We start from the raw sequence: 20,372 nt of genomic DNA on the forward strand, positions 1-20,372 counted from the left end.
TGAACGAAAGCAGCATGCAAACCTCGGGCAGCCTAGCCAAAACTCGCCAATAAAAATGTTTGACAGTTGATTACAATCAACACACTGAGATTACAAAGTTTAATCTGCAACTGTTAAGATTTTGCTGAACCCCCAACTACTACTATGTATTAGGTGATATTTGTATGAAATACATAACTAAAACCAAAGGAGATGTTTTTAGTTTTAGAAAACTGCAAAATTTGTGTACTCTTAGAGGTTAAAAATTGAGGTTAAGGGCAGCCAGTTGATTATCTTCAATTAATAGCTTTAATTTTAAAAATGTTGATTTTGGAAATCTGAAATAAATACAAAAATGCCAGAAATATTCAATGTCAGGTAGTGTATGTAGAGGGGAAGATAGATTTAATCTGTTAAATCAGTGATCGTCAATGAAGTGAAGTTGGAAAACAAGCTTGTTTTAATTTGCAGGGAAGAGGGATAGCTTGAGTGAACAAAACAGTGATAGGATGGGGACCAAAGAGATGATGAAATGTGAAGTGTAACACAGGCAAAATCATCTCTGGAGCAACTCTGTAGGTCAGGCAGCATTTATGGAAATGACAATTCAGATGAGTCCTGATGAAGGTTCTCGGTCCAAAACATTGACCAAAAAGTTCATTTCCGTAGACGCTACCTGTCCTGCTGAGTTCCCCTAGCATTTGTTTCTCTGTTTCTCTGTTTCACACGTGTTTCTCTGGATTTCCAGCATCTGCAGAATCTCGTGTTTACGACACAGAAGGTGGTGGTGTTATCTGGCTTGTTAATGGCATCTGTTGGGTCTACAGGAGGGCTAAGTAGAGGGAGATAACGGAGAATGGGGGAAAAAGCCCATGCTTAATGCTGCCAGTGGGCCAGCTGCGTTCCTGACATCCAGTGCTGTCAGTGTGGATTTTGTATGTGACTGGGTTTTCCTCTGTTTCCTGTGACTGCTGTTCACTCACTTCACAAAAATATTGAGGTGGTGGGTCAATTGGGAACCGATAATCCACTAGGGACACTGCATGCAGTGTGTGTGGTTGAGTGAAGGACCCGGGGGTGGAGTTGATGGGAATTACAAAATGGATGTGAGTGGGAGTTGTGTTTCTATTAAAAATGGTTTGATGGTCAATGCAGAGTTAATCGTAGAATCATGCAGCGCAGAAAGTGGCCCACCTCTTCCATACCAACCATGATGCCATGCTACACTAATCCCATCTGTCTGCATGAAGCCCCTGCACCTCTATTACGATCTGTCTGTATTCCTTTCAGTTGTTCTCATTGTTATTGGCTCTTTCACCTCTTGACAGATCATTCCTGATGACCACAACTCTGTGTGGAAGACCTTGCCCCCGAGAACCCCTTTAAATCTTTTTCCTCTAACCTTAAACCTTTGTCCTCTAGTTTTGACTGCCCTCCCTTTGGGAAGAAGACTTTTAAACCTAATCCAATTTATTCCTCCTCATAACTTTATAAACCTGTAAGTTCATACTGCATATCAGTGAGAACAATTCCAGCATATCCAATATCTCTTCGTTACTGCACCCTCAATTGCAGGCAACTTCCTAGTGAATCTCTTCTGGTGGGGTATGTTCAGTCTGCAGTAGCAATCCGCAATGTTGATATTGATGTGGGTTTCTTTTTGCTTATCTCTTCCCTCACCCCTGTTTTCCCACCCACCCCACCTCACTCTGTAAAGGTTGAAGCCTTGCAGTCCCAGTTGCAAGAACAGACACAGCTAGCAAAAGAGCAAATTGATGCATTGATGGAAGATCGGCGAATTCGTGTGGAAGAGGCACAAGTGCAGCATGAACGGGATAAGGAAAAAATAAGAACTCTGGCAGAAAAGTCAGTTAATGCAGTGTACAACATTCAAAACATTTTAAATTTTACTTATCTTTAGAGATCAGCTCAGTACCAGGCCCCTCCAGCCCAACAAGCTCAAGCCACCCCATGTGACCGATTAACCTAACCTGTACATCTTTGGAGTGTGGAAGCAAACCAGAGAACCCAGAGGAAACCCACGCAGTCATGGAGAGAACATACAAACTCCTTACAGATAGTGGCAGGAATTGAACTCAGTTCCCTTGCACTGTAATGGGGTTTTCTGCTAACCACAATGCTGCTGTGCCACCCCAATTACTGAGGATGTGTTTCATTTCTGATCCTGGGTTGGTCAGTTCTTTCATCAGGATAGGGGTATGATGTGAGAGGATGTTGGAGGGATGTGTACTATGGAGAGTTCTTGCTGGTCTCACCTTGGCTGGCTTATGCAGGCTGTGCCAGTGAACACGTTTACTTGCTATTTTCAATATAGTAAAACACCCCTGGTAGCTTTATAATGGTAGTCCAAAACAAGATTTAACTGAGCCAGGTGGCCAGATGTTGTTGAGAACTTGAGTAAGATTTAATGAGTACCGTATATTCCGGAGTATAAGCTGACCCCCCATTTCCAAGGTTAACAAAGTGACTTTTTCATGTTACCTTTGTATAAGTGGACCCCTTTTATAGAGGGTTTTTGATTTAACCAGAAAAGATCACAAGATCTCACATGCTGGTACTCAGCTTTGTTGGATCCGGACCCAGGAAATTTTGTGAACCAGTACCTGCTAAGAAAACAGGCCTACACATTGTAGAGCGTTATAGGCGAATTCTTAATAAATAAATCAGGGAGAGAAATTTTGGATTAGGTTTCCAATGGAAAAGAATCCTCTGAAATGTAACCCCCGTGAAGCCATTTAGTGCCCATCATAATCTCGTTAAAACATAACACGTGGTGGCAGGATCAGTACGTGTACTCAGTATTGAGTTCGCGACCACCATGTACAAAAGATTAAAACAAATGCGATATGATGCGGGCTTCAAGCTGAAGGTTGTTGATTTTGCTGAATGAACAAATAATTCTGCAGCTACTAAGAAGTTTAGTGTAAACGAGAGAGAGTAACAGAGTGGAGAAAGGCAGAGGACACGCTGAGGGAAATACCAAAGGTGAAATGTGCAAACTGCGGGAAAACATGCCAGTGGCCAGAACTGGAAAAAAAAGTTTTAGAGTGGGTGAATCACCATCGATCGTCAGGATACACTGTTTCCAGAGAAATGATTCGAGTTCAAGCGTTGAAATGGGACGAAAAACACTGTAAGGTCAGCGAAAATTTCAAAGCTACACGAAGTTCGTGAACCCAATTTATGAATAGACGTGATCTTGTGTTGAGACAAAAAACAAAGATTGCTCAGAAAATTCCTGTGGGGTGTTTACATTCAAGAACTCTGCTGGATGGACGAAACGGGTTGCTTGAAGTGGGTTAAAGAGGTGTGGTGTTGACATCCCAAAGGTGTCAGGAAGTAAAAGTTGCTGCTTGTCTGGGACATGTTCAAAGTGCACTTGTCTGGAGAGACAAAAGCAGCATTGAAAGCTGAGAATACGGACATTGCAGTCATCCCCGGTGGTTTGATGTCCGTGCTCCAGCCACGAGATGAGAGTTTAAACAAAGAATTCATGCATCGACAGTGGAACCAATTTGACTCAAAAACAGCCAGTAAATACGACCTGTCTTCCATATATTTGTTTTTCCAAAGTTGACACCCTCAGTATAAGCAGACCCCCTGATTTTAGGATCAAAATTTAGGGCCAAATTCTTGGCTTATACACTGGAATTTATGGTATCTTGAAGGTGACCTGGCAGCTTATCAGATTTAAAAAGGAAATGTCAGAAGTTAAGATCTTGGTATTTTTGTCTGTCATTCATAATGATCATGGCTGATGTTCAACCCCTGTGCTATTTTCCTGCCCTATTGTGAAATTCATATATTCCTGAACTGTCCAGAAGTCTTACCATCAATGGATGTGATCACTGACCCTTCATTGCTCTCCAGGAGAGAAAATTCTAAAGATTCTCTTCATCTCAGACTGAACAGGCATACCTCTTACTTTCATACTGTGATCCACACCTTTAGACTTTTTTTTAAATAAAAGGAAACCTCGTCTTGCGTAGAGGCTATCAAGCCCCTTTAAGAATTTTGAATGTTTTGGCAAGATTTTCTCTCATTTTCATCATAGACCAAAACTGACATTCCTGGATCCAGTCCACTGAATCTTCACTATGTGTGGCAGGTACCTCCTCGCCTAGACATACCAAAACTGCACAGCACACAATATTCCAAGTGAGGTTTCATCAGGGCCCCCCATACATTTGCAAAAACATTTATTTGCTCTCATACTAAATTCTATCATAATAAAGGTGACTAGCCCATTTGTCCTCTTAATCTTAGGCTGTATCTTCATGATGGTTTTCAGCAACTTGTATACAAGCTCAGCCCTGGCCTTTGAACATTTCCCACCATGTAACAAATACTGTACCAAAAGTAGATTATCTTACGTATTTTTCCACATAGTATTCCGTCTGCCATATTTATGCCCAGTCAGTCTAACACTTTCAACATCCAGAAGTAATTCATCAGGCCCTTTGGCTTTATCAGCTCTTAACCGTATCAACTTTTGACCAACAGTCATTTCCTTGACTGTCTCTTTCTCATTAAACCTTGAGGCTCCAATGATTCCAGCATATCATAAACACGAGATTCTGCAGATTCTGGAAATCCAGAGTAAGCGATAAAATGGAGGAACTTGGCAGGTCAAGTAGTATCCATGGAAAGGAATAAACAGTCAATGTTTCCAACTGAGACCTTTCATTAGGACTGAAAAGGAAGAAGCCAGAATAAGAAAGTGGGAGAAGGAGTACATGTTAAGTGATGGATGAAGCCAGGTAATTGGGGAGAGGGGGGATAAAGAGAGAAGCTGGGAGTTGTTTGATGGTAGGATCCTGTTGAAGATGGTAGGTTGTGGAAAATTATGTGCTGGATGCAGACGCTCATGGGATGACAGGTAAGGACAAGAGGAACTCTATCCCTTTTAGGACACAGGAAGATGGGGTGAAGACGTATGTCTGGGAATTGGAGGAGATAACTGAGGGCAGCATTAATGATGGAGGAAAAAAATGCTTTGTAGAAGGAGGACATCTCTAATTTCAGCATATTTTGTGCTTCCTCTATGAAGGCATGATTTGTACGAGGTAGTCATGTCTAATCAATCTTGTAGAATGGGACTAGGCAGAATAACAATTTGGCATAGACGTGGTGAGCTGTGTCTGTTCTGTAGCACTCTCTGACTCTTATGACTCTACAAAGGAACTCGTTAATTTCTCTGCAATTTCCTTATTCCATATTATAAATTCTTGTGTATCTGTCTGCAAGGTACCCATGCTTGCTCTAGCTAGTCTTTTCCTTTTTATATTTTATGCAAACTCCCCTTTTTCTCTCTCACCTGTCTCCACTTGCCTTCTATTGCGCCTGTCTTGCCCAGCATAGCTGTGCAAGCTCGAAGGAAACTAGAGCATCTGACTGAAAGCAGTGTGGTCAGAACAGCAATGTGAAAACTTCACACAGACGTCATCTGAGCCAAGAATTGAATTTAGGTCCATGGAACTGCAAAACAGCAGTGCCCTCTGCTGTGCCACACTTTATTCTCAAATGAGGAAGGGGAAGGTTATGTGACAAACCCTACTATAATTCATCAGATTGGCAGAGATGATTCTGGAATATAATTTGAGAAGCCAAAATAGTCAAACAGTGAGGAAACGGATTGCAAGTTCATTTTCCACAAAAGTAAAAAAAAACCAAATGATCCTTTGAGAATCTTATCAGTTAAAGAAGATGTGAGGGAATGACTGAGGACATGAAAGGGATGCATACTTGGAGAACATAGACAGCAGAGCTTTGTATAAGAGCGAATACTAAAGGATTAGTAAAAGTAAAACATTTGAGAAGACAGGAGCCTTGAGGCTAAATATATCAAAGATCATGAAAGTAAATGGGAAAATATTTCATGGACATGTCAAAATTAAAATAAAAGGTTGGTACTGTATAAGAATAGGTTAAGGTATAGGCAATTTTTATATTGAGAATGCTTAGTGACTGAGCACCCATGAAGATTTATTAACATTGTTAAAACCCCAGTCAGGACAAATATTCCTGCAATACCTAGTCAGTCTCTGCAAATTTTGTATGTTTCAATGAGCATCAATGTACCAATCTACTTAAACTTGTGTACTTCCTGAGGTAATTTTTCCTATTCATTCCAAGTATCAATCTGACAATCCTTCCTCATCTCCTGTGCATTATATTCTTGATATGGGCTCATTTGTATCAAGTTCATATTAAGGTGTCTTTACTTATATATTTGGGTCTGCCTATTTTAAGAGTGGCCAAGTAAACTGGAATTTCCTTGGCTTATTTGAGGAGGTAGAATGACATTTTCTTCACTTAATTGCAACTATTTTGCATTACTCTAGATTGCAAAAGACTCAAAATCTCCTTTACGAGAGTACCAGAGATTACCTACAACTAAAGTTTGAGGGGCGAGACATTGAAAAGGTTTGGATGGCTGAGAAGGATCACCTGCTACAGGAGCTGGACAGATACAGCAGGCAAAGAAACCGATGCTGTGAAAATGAGACACAGTTGCTTCAGGAGTCACCAATGGAACGTGAGATACAACGGGTACAAAGTGAAGAGATAAAGGTAGCGTACCTTACTTCAAAAATTTGGAGTGAGGGAAGTTACAAATTAAAAGAAAGCCACTTGCCCACTAAGTTTGCACCATCTATCATCCAGTCCTCTTATCATAATTGACAAATCCTTTCATTTCAGTTACTTGTCCAACTCTCTCCCTTTTGATTTATACTATCTGATATGGTCCTCTTCTATCATAGACTGTCTGAAAGGTCTGGCAGTGCATTGTGGAGCATAACTAGAGTTTTTAAAAATGCTTTTGTCCATATAATTTGTGGTTCTTTTGCTAATGGCCTTGATTGCGTGGTCATTGGGTTAATAGAAAAGAGCCTGCGTCAAGCAGCAAACTAAGGTGTAGAGAAGAAGGATGTACATAGAAACCTTGAAAGGAGGCAATGCAGCTGATATGGTAATCGAATAAAGGTGAAATACTGCAGCTCATAGCAGGATTGAAATGGAAGGAAGATGTTTACATCATGGCTGATTTACGACCTACATCTGACCTCTTGCCCTTATTCCTCAATATCTTCTTTAAATGGACTTAATAACAGTTATTGATTTAAAAATCTGGGCCCTCAGTTTTAGACTTTGCTCCCTGTACAAGATTCACAAATTAATTATCTTTTTATTTTCCTTAATACATTGAAAATTTCAATTGTACCTTCCTTATTGCCAAAGGAACAACTTTTAATGTTTCCCCTTGTAATTTATTCTTTGGATGTCCAGATTTCATTCTGGTAAGCATGTTGTTCTCCATTCAAGACTGATGAATCCCTTGCATCACACACAAAATACAGGAGGAATTCAGCAAGTCAGGCAGCACTTGCAGAATTCCTCCAGAACTTTGTGTGTGTGTTGCTTTGGATTTCCAGCATCTGCAGATTTTCTTGTGTTTATGATTAATTCCTTGTAAGGTGTGATATTCAGAACTGCTCAATGCAGTAAATGTCTGATGGGATAATCTAAATAATTAATTGGTTTGGCATAACATAATGGGCTAAAGAGCCTGTTCCTGTTCTGTATAAAGGTGCAGTTGACAAGACCAGTATTTATTCCCAATTTGTCCATAACATGGCGATCGTGAGATCCTTATGTACAGCTGCTGTCAGTCTTGTGTCACAATCTAATCCTAGGTTTGTGCTGTTGGTGTTTTACCTTACTCCCATGCACTCTGGTTCTCTGGACACGGAGATTCACATTCACACTAACAGAAATTAGCACCTTGAGTAGGCTACTTGGTCCCTCAAGCCTTCGCCATAATCTCATACACTTGTGCCTGATCTGATTGTAACAATCTGCATTCCTGTTGAGCCTTTCAATCCATTATTAAAAATCTGCCTCTGTCCTAAAATATTCAAAGACTCTGCCCTTTGACAAAGAGAGTTCTAAAAATTCATAATGCCCTGTGAGGAGAAAAATATGTCACAACAGTGCCTAATTTTTATTGCAACCTCCCCAGTTCTAAACTCTCTCATTCAACGTCTCCACATCCATCTGTCAAGATCTGTTGGGCTTCAATCAAATCCCTTCTCACTCAGACTTTAACAAACACAAGCCTATTCTGATTAATGTTTTGTCATGTAACAACCTGTCCGTCCCAGGTATTTGTCCAGCAAACCTCTGAACTGTTTCCAACATGTTAATGTCCTTTCTTAAGTAAAGAATACAATTGACTTGCTACACAGTTTTACCGATGATTTTCAACTCCTTACTTTTGTAATTGCTGTTCTTGCATTCTGACCCAGTGCACTGGGACATTCAGATTGGGTTGTATCTTAAAGCTTTAAAGCTTTGCAATCTCTCTCCATATAGATAATATACTTTTTTTAAATCTTGCTTTAATGGGCAATTTCACATTTACCCACAGAATTTTTTTTTTGCCTATTCACTTAACCTGCCTATAATTGTCTTGTAACCTCATGTTTTCTTTACAAATTAATTTTCTTCAATTCTTTGTGGCACTAGCAGATTTAAGTATAAAACTTGTATAGATGTGCAGTGGAAAATATATTGACCAGCTGTATTACAACATGGTATGGGAACACCAATGCCCTGGAACAGAAAATTCTACAAAAAGTAGTGGAGTCCATCACGGGTAAAGTGCTCCTAACCACTGAGCACGTCTACATGAAACACTGTCACAGGAAAGCAGTATCCATCATCAGGGACCCCCACTACCCAAGGCATGTTCTCTTCTCGCTGCTGCCATCAGGAAGAAGGTACAAGAGCCTCAGGACTTGTATCACTAGGTTTAGTAATAGTTACTACCCCCAACCATCAGACTCTTGAACAAACGGATAACTTCACTCAACTTCATTTGCCCCATCATTGAAATGTTCACACAACCAATGGACTCACTTTCAACGACCCGTCATCTCACGTTCTCAATGTTCACATCCTATGTTGTATCTTGTCTCCTGAAATAATTCTTGTTTATTCTTCTTGTTTGCTTCCATTCTGCTTGTTGGTCATCTATTCCCGGTATATTCACTTCTGAAGCTATAGCAGGTATTACTCCTTAAAAGTTCTGTTCACAAGGTCCTTGTTCTCAGATGCACACAGTGACTCTGGCCATAACTCCAATTCTTTTATGTTTATATTCATTCAAGTCAGAATCAAGTGATATGGGCTTTGCAGTATTTAATTGCCCATCCCTAGATGAGTTTGAGAAGGTGGTGGTGTGTAGCCTTCTTGAATCACTTTATTCCCTGAGGTAAGAGTATACCTTTAATGCTGTTGGATACCTCCGCAGCTTTTTACCATTTACATTGATGATTTGGAAGAGGGGACTGAGTGTAGCATAGCAAAATTTACTGATGACACTAAACTGAGTGGAAAAGCAAATTTTTCAGAGGATGTGGAGCATCTGCAGGGGGATATAGTTAGGTTAAGTGAGTGGGCCAAAGTCTGGCAGATGGAATACAACGTTGGTAAATGCGAGATCATCCACTTTGGAAGGAATAATAGAAGAGCAGATTATTATTTAAATTGTGAAAGATAGTGAACAGTATGGAGAATATCACTGCAAGTTTACAGCTGAAAATGGACTCCCTCTTGGAAAGATGGAACTTGGTTGTAGTATACCTGGCACAGTGAAAGGCCCATATAGGAGCCTGGCAAAATGTGGGACTTGAGTTGATTGACTGAGGACTGTGATTTTATTTAAAATTGATGTAAATCTATATTGAGGGCTGATGTAGACCATATGTATGTTTGTGTATTATGTAATTATAGGTATGTGCCTTTTATTTCTTCTTTCTCTTGCTCCTACGATCTTTCACCCCGGTATTGTTAATTCAGGTACAGTGAATTGTGCACCGATAGCCGATGCCTGTTTGTAGCTGTGTGTTTGTCTAATAAAATTTTTAAAAATAAAGTTTAAAAAATATTGGTGAAAGATTGCAGCATGCTGTTGCGCAGAGGGACTTGGGAGTGCTTGTGCATGAATCGCAAAAAGTTGGCTTGCAGGTGCAATAGTTTATTAAGAAGGCAAACGGAATGTTGGCCTTCATTGCTAGAGGGATTGAATTCAAGAGCAGGGAGGTCATGTTGCAACTGTACAGGGTACTGGTGAGGCTGCACCTGGAGTACTGTGTGCAGTTCTGGTCTCCATACTTGAGGAAGGATATGCTGGCTTTGGAGGTAGTACAGAGGAGGTTCAATAGGTTGATTCCAGAGATGAAGGGGTTAACCTATGAAGAGAGATTGAGTCGCCTGGGATTATACTCTCTGGAGTTCAGAAGAAAGAGGGGATCTTATAGAAACATACAAAATTTTGAAAGGGATAGATAAGAGAGAAGTAGGAAAGCTGTTTCCATTGGTAGCTAAGACTAGAACTAGGGGACATTGCCTCAAAATTCGGGGGGGAAGATTTAGGACACATGAGGAGAAACTCTTTTTCCCAGAGAGTGGTGAATCTGGAATTCTCTGCCCAGGGAAGCAGTTGAGGCTTCTTCACTAAATATATTTAAGATACAGTTGGATGGATTTTTACATAGTAGGGGAATTAAGGGTTATGGGGAAAAGGCAGGGAGACGGAGCTGAGTTTATGGACAAATCAGCCATGATCTTATTGAATGGCAGGGCAGGCTCGATGGGCAGGATGGCCTACTCCTGCTCCTATGTTCATATCCATCCAGCTTTGAGTATTTGACTGTCCAATCTCCTTGCTTACTGGCAATTCTTTAGTTTATTAGCCTACTGGCTAATAACTTGTCTTTAGTGTCTTGGTATTAAGCACAGTATTTTAAGAAGCACAATTAAGCATAGTTTGCAACCTCAATTAGGTTTGTCAATAATATCAGTGGATTGATTGCTTAGGCTCAAAGTGATAAGTGGTATTTGAACCAGTAGAATATAAGGCAAGACATTTGGGGAGGTCAATCAAATTAAGGGGATACATAACAAGTTGTAGAATGTAATAGAACAGTACAGCACAGGAACAGGCCCTTCGGCCCCCAATGTTTTGCCAAACCAATTCAATTACTACTCCCTTCTGCCCACACAATATCCAGATCCTTCCATTTTCCTCACATTCTTGTGCCTTTCTAAAAGTCTCTTAAGACCCTAATGTTTCTACCTCTACCATCTCCCCTTGGCTGTGCACTCCAGGTTCCCACCACGCTGTGTAATTTTTTTTAAACTTGCCTCTCACATCTCCTTTGAAATTACTCCCTCTCACCTAAAATCCATGCCCTCTGGTTTTTAGACATTTCAACCCCGAGAAAAAGATGTTGTCTATCTTTTCTATCTATGTCTTTCATAATCTTCTACATCTTTCAGATCTCCCCTCAGCCTCCACTGCTTCAGAGAAGAAACCCACGTTTGTCCAACTTCTCGTTATCCCACATGCTCTCTAATCCAAACAACATCCTGGTAAACCTCCTCTAAAGCCTCAACATCTTTCCTACAATGGGGCAACCTGAACTGTATGCAATACTTCAGATGCAGCCTAGGTGGAGTTTTATAAAGCAGCAAGATAACTTCCTATTTTGAATTCAGTACCTCAACTAATAAAGGCAAGCACGCCATTTCCTTTCTTAACCACACGAGTAACCTGTGTAGCCGCTTTCAGGGAGCTATGAACTTGGACCTCAAGATCCCTCTGCTCATCAACACTGTTAAGTGTCTCTTTATATTTGACCTACCAAGGTACAACACTTCACATTTGGCTGGGTTAAACTCCATCTGTCATTTCTCGGACCATATTTGCAACTGATCTATATCCCATTGTATTTTGTTGTCAGTCTTCTATGCTATCCACTGCACCAACAATCTTCGTATCATCTGCAAACTTACGAACTCACCCATCTACGTTTTCATCCAGGTCATTTATATACATCAGAAACAGGTCCCACTAACTCCACTAATTGCAGACCTCAAGCTAGAATAAATCTTTCAACCACTCCCTCTGTCTTCACTGGGCAAGTTCTGAATTCAAATGCCCAATTCACCGTGTATCCCATGGATCTTAATCTTCTGAATGAGCCTCCCATGAGGACCTTGTCAAATGCCATACTAAAATCCATATAGGCAACATCCACAGCTCTCCTATCAATTACTCTCGTCTCCTCATCAAACAATGCAATCAAGTTAGTAAGACATGACTTGCCCCTCACAAAGGCTCTCCCTGATTAGGCCATGGTTTTCCAAATGTTCACAAATCCTACCCCTAGTTGTTCTCTCCAGTAACTTCCCTACCACTACTGTGAGATTGCCTTGGGATTCTCTTTAATGGCCTCGCTTGGTTTTCCTCTTGTGTTCTTTTCTGGTTTCTTTATAATTCTCAAGGGCTCCGTTGATTCTAGCTTCCTAAGTTTTACATAATTTATCTTTTTATTTCTTGAGTAAATTCATCACCCCTCTCGATATCCAAGGTTCTCTTGCCTTGCCATCTCTGTACTTCTGACCAGAGCACACCTCTGCTGTACTCTGTACAGTTGTTTAAACACATCATATGTGGACTTGCCGAGAAACAGCTGTTCTCAATTAAATCTCCCTAGTGCCTGCCTCATGCTCTCATAATTCCCCAGCTCCAATTTAATACTCTTTTTCAAGATTCATACTTATCTATAGCTATCTTAAGGCTTAAGGAGTTGTGGTCACAGTTCCCTAACTGCTCACCCCCTGAAAGGTCAATCATCTGGACAGGTGCATTAATCAACACCAGGTCCTCCTTTTGTTGGACTATCTACATATTGATTTGAGAAATCCTGCTGGATGCACTTAACAAATTCTGTCTCATCTAAACCTCTTACACACAGAAGGTCCCAATTTATATTGGAGAAGTTGAAATCCCCAATGACAACAACCCTTCCTTTATCTGCCTGTACATCTTATTCTTCATTCTCCTGGTGGCTATTGAATAGAATGATCTTGGAATGTATATTCACAGATCCCTGAAGGTGACAAGTCAGTGAAATAAGGTGGTTAAAAGGCTTTCAGGATTCTTCACATTATTGACCAAGACACAGAATACAAGAACAGGAAATTGGTACTAGAACGATACAAGATGTTGATTACGATACAGTTAGAACTGTACTTGCAGTACTGGTTGTTGTGTTGAAAAGATGACAGGACTAGAGCAGTTATCTGAAGGGAAATGAAGATGCAGCGTGAGGGCAGCAATTACTATTTCCTTAGCAAAGAGCTGGAACCTGTAAAGCAGAGAGTTTTTAAATACATATTTCATTGTGTTTAGAAGTGCTGATGGAAGCAGAAACCTTCATCACATTTTTTTTTTGAAGTGTGTAGATGACCAATTAAAGAGCAATAACCTTTAAAGCTAGGAATGAAAACCAGGAAGTGGAAATAACTTCAGATCTGTTTTTGGCTGACATGGACATGATGGGTGAATTGAAATTGCTTTTTATGATAAGTTACTGCAAATCTTTGATTAGTTGGGTTTCTAAGCCACAACTACCCTAGAAATTTAGCTACTTGTAATCAAGGTGTTTTTTTTCTTACAGTGTCCTGCCCCTTGGGCTTAATTTTAGGCTTCAGTAACTTGCTGACGGTAGTTGTTAACCACCTGAGGAATTATAAGCCAATTAACCTACTTTATTTTGCTTAATGCATGAACGTGCAGTTTTCTAAGATAAAGGCGTAAGCTCTGAGCGAAGAACTTTGGCCAAAGCGTCCTTGAATAGAAACCATTCATTTCTGGAGATCTTTATTTTTCTTAAATATTACTTCATCCCTTCAACACAGGGACATTGTTTCAAGATAAAAGACCAGTCATTTAAAAGAGAGTAGAATTGTCTTCTCTCAGATACTAGTGAACTTCTGCAAATCTTTACTCCAAAAGATGATGGGGCCAGATTACTAGAAATACTTAAGATGGAACTAAAAAGATATTTTTAAGTTTGAGGAATTGAGGGCCGAGGGGAACTGTCACAGAAAAGGAAACGTTCAGAGGGCACAGGTCAGTCATGAGTATAGATAATGGCTGGAGTCACCTGTTTTATAAAGACACTGCCCAGAAGAAGGTAATATCAAACCGATTCTGTAGAAATATTTGCCAAGAACAATCGTGGTCGTGGAAAGACCAGGATCGCCCACAACATTTGACATGGTACACAACGAGAGTCTTGTCCCTGAGCTGCTTTTTTGGTGAATAGCGCTTTTGCCTCAGTGTGCTGCAGAGTCATAGAGTAAATCAGTATGGATACAGGCATTTCGGCACAACTGGTGCATGCTAACTCTCGTACCCATCCAGCTAGTTCTGCTTTCCTGCATTGGCCCATATCTCTCTTAGCTCCACCCCTCCATGTATGGATCCAAGTACTTAATTGATACTATCCTACCTGCCTCAGCCTCTTCCTCTGGCAGCTGGTTCCATGTGCTCACCACCCTCTGTGTGGAAAACGTTGCCCCTCAGGTCCTTTATAAATTTCCCTCACCCTAAATCTATACCCCTAGTTTTGGACTCCCCTACCCTGGGGAAAAGATTGCTACTGCCTACCTTATCAATGACTCTTGTGCTCTTTTCTGTGCTCTTTCCAATTTAAACACATTTTTTCTATATAATGAATCTAATAAGCAAGTTCTTTATCAAATGTATTCAAGTCAAGTCAACTTTTATTGTCATTTCGACCATAACTGCTGGTACAGTGCATAGTAAAAATGAGACAACATTTTTCAGGACCATGGTTTACATGACACAGTACAAAAACTAGACTGAACTGCGTAGTAATAATAATTTAAAAAAAACAACACGGAGAAAGCTACACCAGACTACAGACCTACCCTGGACTGCATAGTGCACAAAAACAGTGCAGGCATTTACAATAAATAATAAACAGGACAGTGGGGCAAGGTGTCAGTCCAGGCTTCAGGTATTGAGCAGTCTGATAGCTTGGGGGAAGAAACTGTTACATCGTCTGGTTGTGAGAGCCTGAATGCTTCTGAGCCTTTGCCCAGACGGCAGGAGGGAGAAGAGATTGTATGAGGGGTGCATGGGGTCCTTCATAATGCTGTTTCCTTTGCGGATGCAGCGTGTAGTATAAATGTCCGTGATGGCAGGAAGAGAGACCCCGATGATCTTCTCAGCTGACCTCACTATCCGCTGCAGGGTCTTGCGATCCAAGACGGTGCAATTTCCGAACCAGGCAGTGATGCAGCTGCTCAGGATGCTCTCAATACAACCCTTGTAGAATGTGATGAGGATGGGGGGGGGGGGGGGGGTTGGTGAGAGATGGACTTTCCTCAGCCTACGCAAAGTGTAGAGATGCTGCTGGGCTTTCTTTGCTATGGAGCTGGTGTTGAGGGACCAGGTGAGATTCTCCGTCAGGTGAACACCAAGAAATTTGGTGCTCTTTACGATCTCTACCGAGGAGCCGTCAATGTGCAGTGGGGAGTGGTCGCTCCGTGTCCTCCTGAAGTCAACAACCATCTCTTTTGTTCATATTAAGAGACAGGTTGTTGTCTCTGCACCAGTCCATTAGCCACTGCACCTCCTCTCTGTAAGCTGACTCGTCGTTCTTGCTGATGAGACCCACCACGGTCGTGTCATCAGCAAACTTGATGACATGGTTCGAGCTGTGTGTTGCAGCACAGTCGTGGGTCAGCAGAGTGAACAGCAGTGGACTGAGCACGCAACCCTAGGGAGCCCCTGTGCTCATTGTGATGGTGTTGGAGATGCTGCTTCCGATCCGGACTGACTGAGGTCTCCCAGTCAGGAAGTCTAGGATCCAGTTACAGAGGGAGGTGTTCAGGCCCAGTAGGCTCAGCTTTCCAATCAGTTTCTGAGGGATGATTGTGTTGAATGCTGAACTGAAGTCTATGAACAGCATCCGAACATATGTGTCTTTTTTGTCCAGGTGGGTTAGGGCCAGGTAGAGGGTGGTGGCAATGGCGTCATCTGTTGAGCGGTTGGGACGGTATGCAGACTGCAGAGGGTCCAGTGAGGGGAGCAGCAGGGTCTTGATATGCCTCATGACAAGCCTCTCGAAAGACTTCATGATGATGGATGTGAGTGCAACGGGACGGTAGTCATTTAGGCAGGACACTGAAGACTACTTCGGCACGGGGACGATGGTGGCGGCCCTGAAGCACGTTGGAATGGTGGCGCTGCTCAGGGAGATGTTGAATATGTCAGTGAGAACATCTGCTAGCTGGTCTGCACATGCTCTGAGCACTCTACCAGGGATGTTATCTGGTCCAGCAGCCTTTCGCAGGTTGACCCTGCACAGGGTTCTTCTCACGTCAGCCACGGAGAGACACAGTATTTATTGCCACTTTGTTGCTCATTAGATTTGTCAGTGTTGTCAAAGTGAGGCTTTGCCAATATATTGTGTTGTGTCAGTGATTTCCGCTGTGGTTAAGTGGCTTGGATGAAAGAATAGGAAGGTGTTTGTAATGAAAGTAAAGATCTTACTTCCTTGTAGACTCACTTGAATTCAGTTAAAATGCTGATTTGAGCCAGGTATGAGGGAGAAAGTTAAAAAGATATGAAATATAGGTTGGAGGATATAATTGATATGCAGAAGATCTTTGATGGATTTTAAATACAGGTTTCCTCCGCTATTCGAAGGTAGAGCGTTCCTATGAAATGGTTAGTAAGCCGGAATGTCGTAAAGTACAGAAGCAATTACCATTTATTTATATGGGAAAAATTTGTGAGTATTCGCAGACCCAAAAAATAACCTACCAAATCATGCCAAATAACAGAAAACCTAAAATAACAGTAACATATAGTAAAAGCAGGAATGATCTGATAAATACACAGCATATATAATATAGGAATACTTCCCTGCAGTTATAGCAGCACTGTCCACCGCAGCAAAAATCTCACACAAGTGCTCTCGGCAGCACTCACGGCAAGCGCTCCCAGCAGAAGCGCTCTTTCCAGTAACCTTTAAGCTACGAAGCTGCCAAATCGTACCAAATAACAAAAAAATACACAGCCTATATAAAGTAGAAATAATGTATGTACAGTGTAGTTTCACTTACCGGAATTGAGAAGAGTGAGCACACTGATGATGGTGTGTTAGGCTGTTGTCGGAGGTTGGGGTGGTGGGAGGTAGAAGAGACTGGGGTGTCATCTCATCGTTGTCTGTTTCCATCAGGGCAGGCAGGTCACCTTTTATGTCTGCCTCAATGTCAAAGATCGAGTTTCGTGGCTGATGTGGAAGGCTTGAAAAACGACAGTATGCTTGACTGCTTAGCCTCGCGCATTTTTCTATCATACAGTTTTTTGTAAGCACTCAAACCATTCTGCAAATATGCCCTAAGCCTACGTACCCTTTCAAAATTAAAGTCATACTTTTCTGCAATCATTGCAACATTGTCAATTGCAGTGAAAATCTCACGCAATTGCTTCACGTTCAGTTCCTGGACGACTTCACTTTCAGGCCGTTTGCTACTGCGTTCAGTTTCGATTGTTATCCTTTCCTCTTCATCAGCTCTTCATCTCTCAGTTCTTGGTCATGGGATGCCAAAACCTCTTCAACATCATCCTTGTCAACTTCCACAAACCCTTAGCCAAACTCACTCCGTCCTTACTTTGTTCACTACGATCGAAAAGCTTAATTATGTCTAGTTTTACGCTAAGTGTAACACCCTTACGCGCTCTTCTTGGCTTTTCTGATACCTTAGAACTCATTTTGCTAACGGATGCACAAAATAAATTGACATAAAACACAGATGCTCACAGGCACGTGTTTAAGCAATGCCGGCTACAATGCATTTCTGGGGGAGGAGCTTGACTGCTCAGGGCGTGCTGCCTTTTTCGTAACAGTGAAAACACCTTCTATTAGCGAAAACAGGTCACTAATGTAGATCTTTCGTAACAGCGAGGTGACATAGAGTGTATATTCGAAAAACATGACACCTGTACCAGCACAGATCAAGTGGAGTGAATAGTCATTTTATGTGTAGTAGTTTCAATCCTGATGCCTTCACAACTCTCATTTGTTGGACGTGGGCCTTTTTGCCTCTGAGTTTCTCCTTTCAGGTGAAGCAGTGAACTCCCAGCTTAGCTGGCTGCAGTGGAATTCGCAGAAAGTCAAGGGATAAAGTGATGTCTGGGCAAGGATAGGTCATAGACAGTGTGCAGTCAGCCCAGGCAAGAACAGGAAGAGTATAGCTTCCTTTTGCACAACAGGGGACTGGAGCCAAGTGGCATACAAAAACAAGATAAGGATGTTACAGAAGTGTGCAGGCCATGTATAACAACAAGGGGACAATTACTTTACTAACTTTAAAGTCCCTCACTGGTTGTTAGTTGTAGTTTCCATTGCCTTTTAACATCTGTATGGTGAATGGTGATTGATCTAAATAAGGAATGTGAACATCCATAGTTTACCAAATTATCAATATCCATGGCTGCGAGCCAATTGGCATTTCTTTCTCTGTTCAGACTTCAGAACAGTGTGGTGACAGGGATCAAGCTGTTCCCCTTGGGCACATGGAAGTAAAGTGAGATTGTGGAATCGGTGTGAATTTTCAGTTAATCGGTGACGACACTACTGTATATTTGACGCTCACAGTTTGTACATCAGAGAAATCAAAAGCAAAATGAATGACTGCATTGCAGGGTAACTTCATTCATTCTGTAAGGTGGAGCCCATCAATGCTCCAATGCATTTTGACTTGTGCTTAGGTGTATTGGGATGACGTGCAAGGCTGATGTAAACTCGAGGATCTTCTGACAATGTTCAATTTTAATAACTTCTGTTTTCAGATCACTTTCTCAGGGTAGAGTGAAGGGGTGCAAGAGGTGAAAAGCTTGTTGGCTGTTAGTCAGAATGCTGCGAAGGGTTTCAGCACTGTTACTTTGGTTCTGAATGAGTGGCACAAAAGCAGTCACCACTACAGCTGACAAATACAGGTGTTCAGTGAGCTTAATCTGGCTCTTGTCATAGAACATATAACAGTAACATTATCGTAAGTACTTGGGAATTTGTGGTTTGTCATCAAATACTACTGTCTTTTCCCAGTCGCTGGAGCAGCAGTTAAACCAGGCACATCGATTGGCTGATATGTACAGGGAGCAGTGTGTGACACTTGAAGACAATCTGGCACGCATTCAAGAAGAAGGGGACATAGGCCAGCAGCTGTTTAAGGTAAGAATGCAGTTTCTTTCACTTGTATCTAATGAGGCCATAAATGGAGGGATATTGTGGGCTATCAAGAGGTCCATGCCATAATTGATTCACTGGCAGATTCAAGTCAACTGAATTAAAGGGGAAACTAGTTGCTTCCACACTCCCTCCAATATGGAGTATTTGAGCAGTTTTGGGCCCCTTATCTAAAAAAGGATATACTGGGAGGGTCCAGAAGAGGTTCACGAGAATGAAATATTTAATGTATGATGAGTGTTTGATGGCTCTGGACATGTACTCACTGGAGTTCGGAAGTATGGTGGGGGGGGGGGGGTGGTGATGGAATCTCATTGAAACCTATTGAATATCGAAAGGCCTAGATAGAGTGGATGTAGAGAGCATGTTTCCTATCGTGGGGGAGTCTAGGACCCGAGGACAGTCTCGGACAAGTAGAACATCCCTTTAGAACAGAGATGAGGAGGAATTTCTTTAGCCAGAGGGTGGTGAATCTGGAATTAATTGCTACAGACAGCTGAGGAGGCCAAGTCATTGGGTATATTTCAAGCAGATGCTGATAGTTCTTGATTAGTTAGGGCATCAAAGGTTATGGGGAGAAGGCAGGAGAATGGGATTGAGAGGGATAATGAATTGGACAAGATGGAATGGCAGAGCAGATTCAGTGGGTCAATTGGCCTAATTCTGCAGCATTGTGTTATGGTCTGTGGTTGTGGGTTGGAGATGACTGGAAGGATTGTAGGCAATGAGTTGCCTCTACTGCAGGTGGGGAGCAGGGTAGAGGGTATGTGCAGGCTGAAAGGGCTGATGAAGATTGAAGCTACTGTGAATGAGATTCATATGGGATGAAATGGATGGGAACAGAAAACAATAAGTGCTGGTTGCAGTCAGCAGACAGGCCGCGCTTGTGGAAGGAGAAACCTTCCACAACCTGGCATTCAGGTTGGGCCCACTGGAGCATCTGCAATGTAGTTAGTGCCACAGACACAAGCAGAAAGGAGATGGGTGACACCCCAAGTAAAGCAGTAGTGTAGGGTCCTGGGCCCATCCCCTTCTCTAACGGGTGCAGCTTTTTGTTGGGGCAATGACCTGAAGGAAAAGCAGCAGCAAGCAGTCTGTCATGCCGTGGTGGGCTTAGCTGGACATGGGGGAATAAAAGCTAGCTGAGCTCTGGTAGTAGGGCGCAGGTAGATATTTCTGTGGCTGTTAACGAGACAAGATGGCGCCAGTGACCAACAGCGATGTCTT

General features: G+C 41.9%; 1 protein-coding gene across 4 annotated transcripts in view; it reads left to right on the forward strand.

The window, feature by feature from the left end:
* The window catches only part of ccdc77 (coiled-coil domain containing 77), a 58,515-nt gene that overhangs the window by 26,904 nt on the left and 11,239 nt on the right, over positions 1 to 20,372 (forward strand). For all 4 annotated transcript variants that reach the window (XM_059977708.1, XM_059977710.1, XM_059977707.1 and 1 more), the window contains 3 exons: positions 1,697 to 1,845; positions 6,345 to 6,573; positions 19,005 to 19,130. In XM_059977708.1, the coding sequence (XP_059833691.1) occupies positions 1,697 to 1,845; positions 6,345 to 6,573; positions 19,005 to 19,130 (504 nt within the window). The remainder of the gene's footprint in view (positions 1 to 1,696; positions 1,846 to 6,344; positions 6,574 to 19,004; positions 19,131 to 20,372) is intronic.

Source organism: Hypanus sabinus, chromosome 8 (assembly GCF_030144855.1).
Source record: "Hypanus sabinus isolate sHypSab1 chromosome 8, sHypSab1.hap1, whole genome shotgun sequence".
NCBI classification, from domain to species: Eukaryota; Metazoa; Chordata; class Chondrichthyes; order Myliobatiformes; family Dasyatidae; genus Hypanus; species Hypanus sabinus.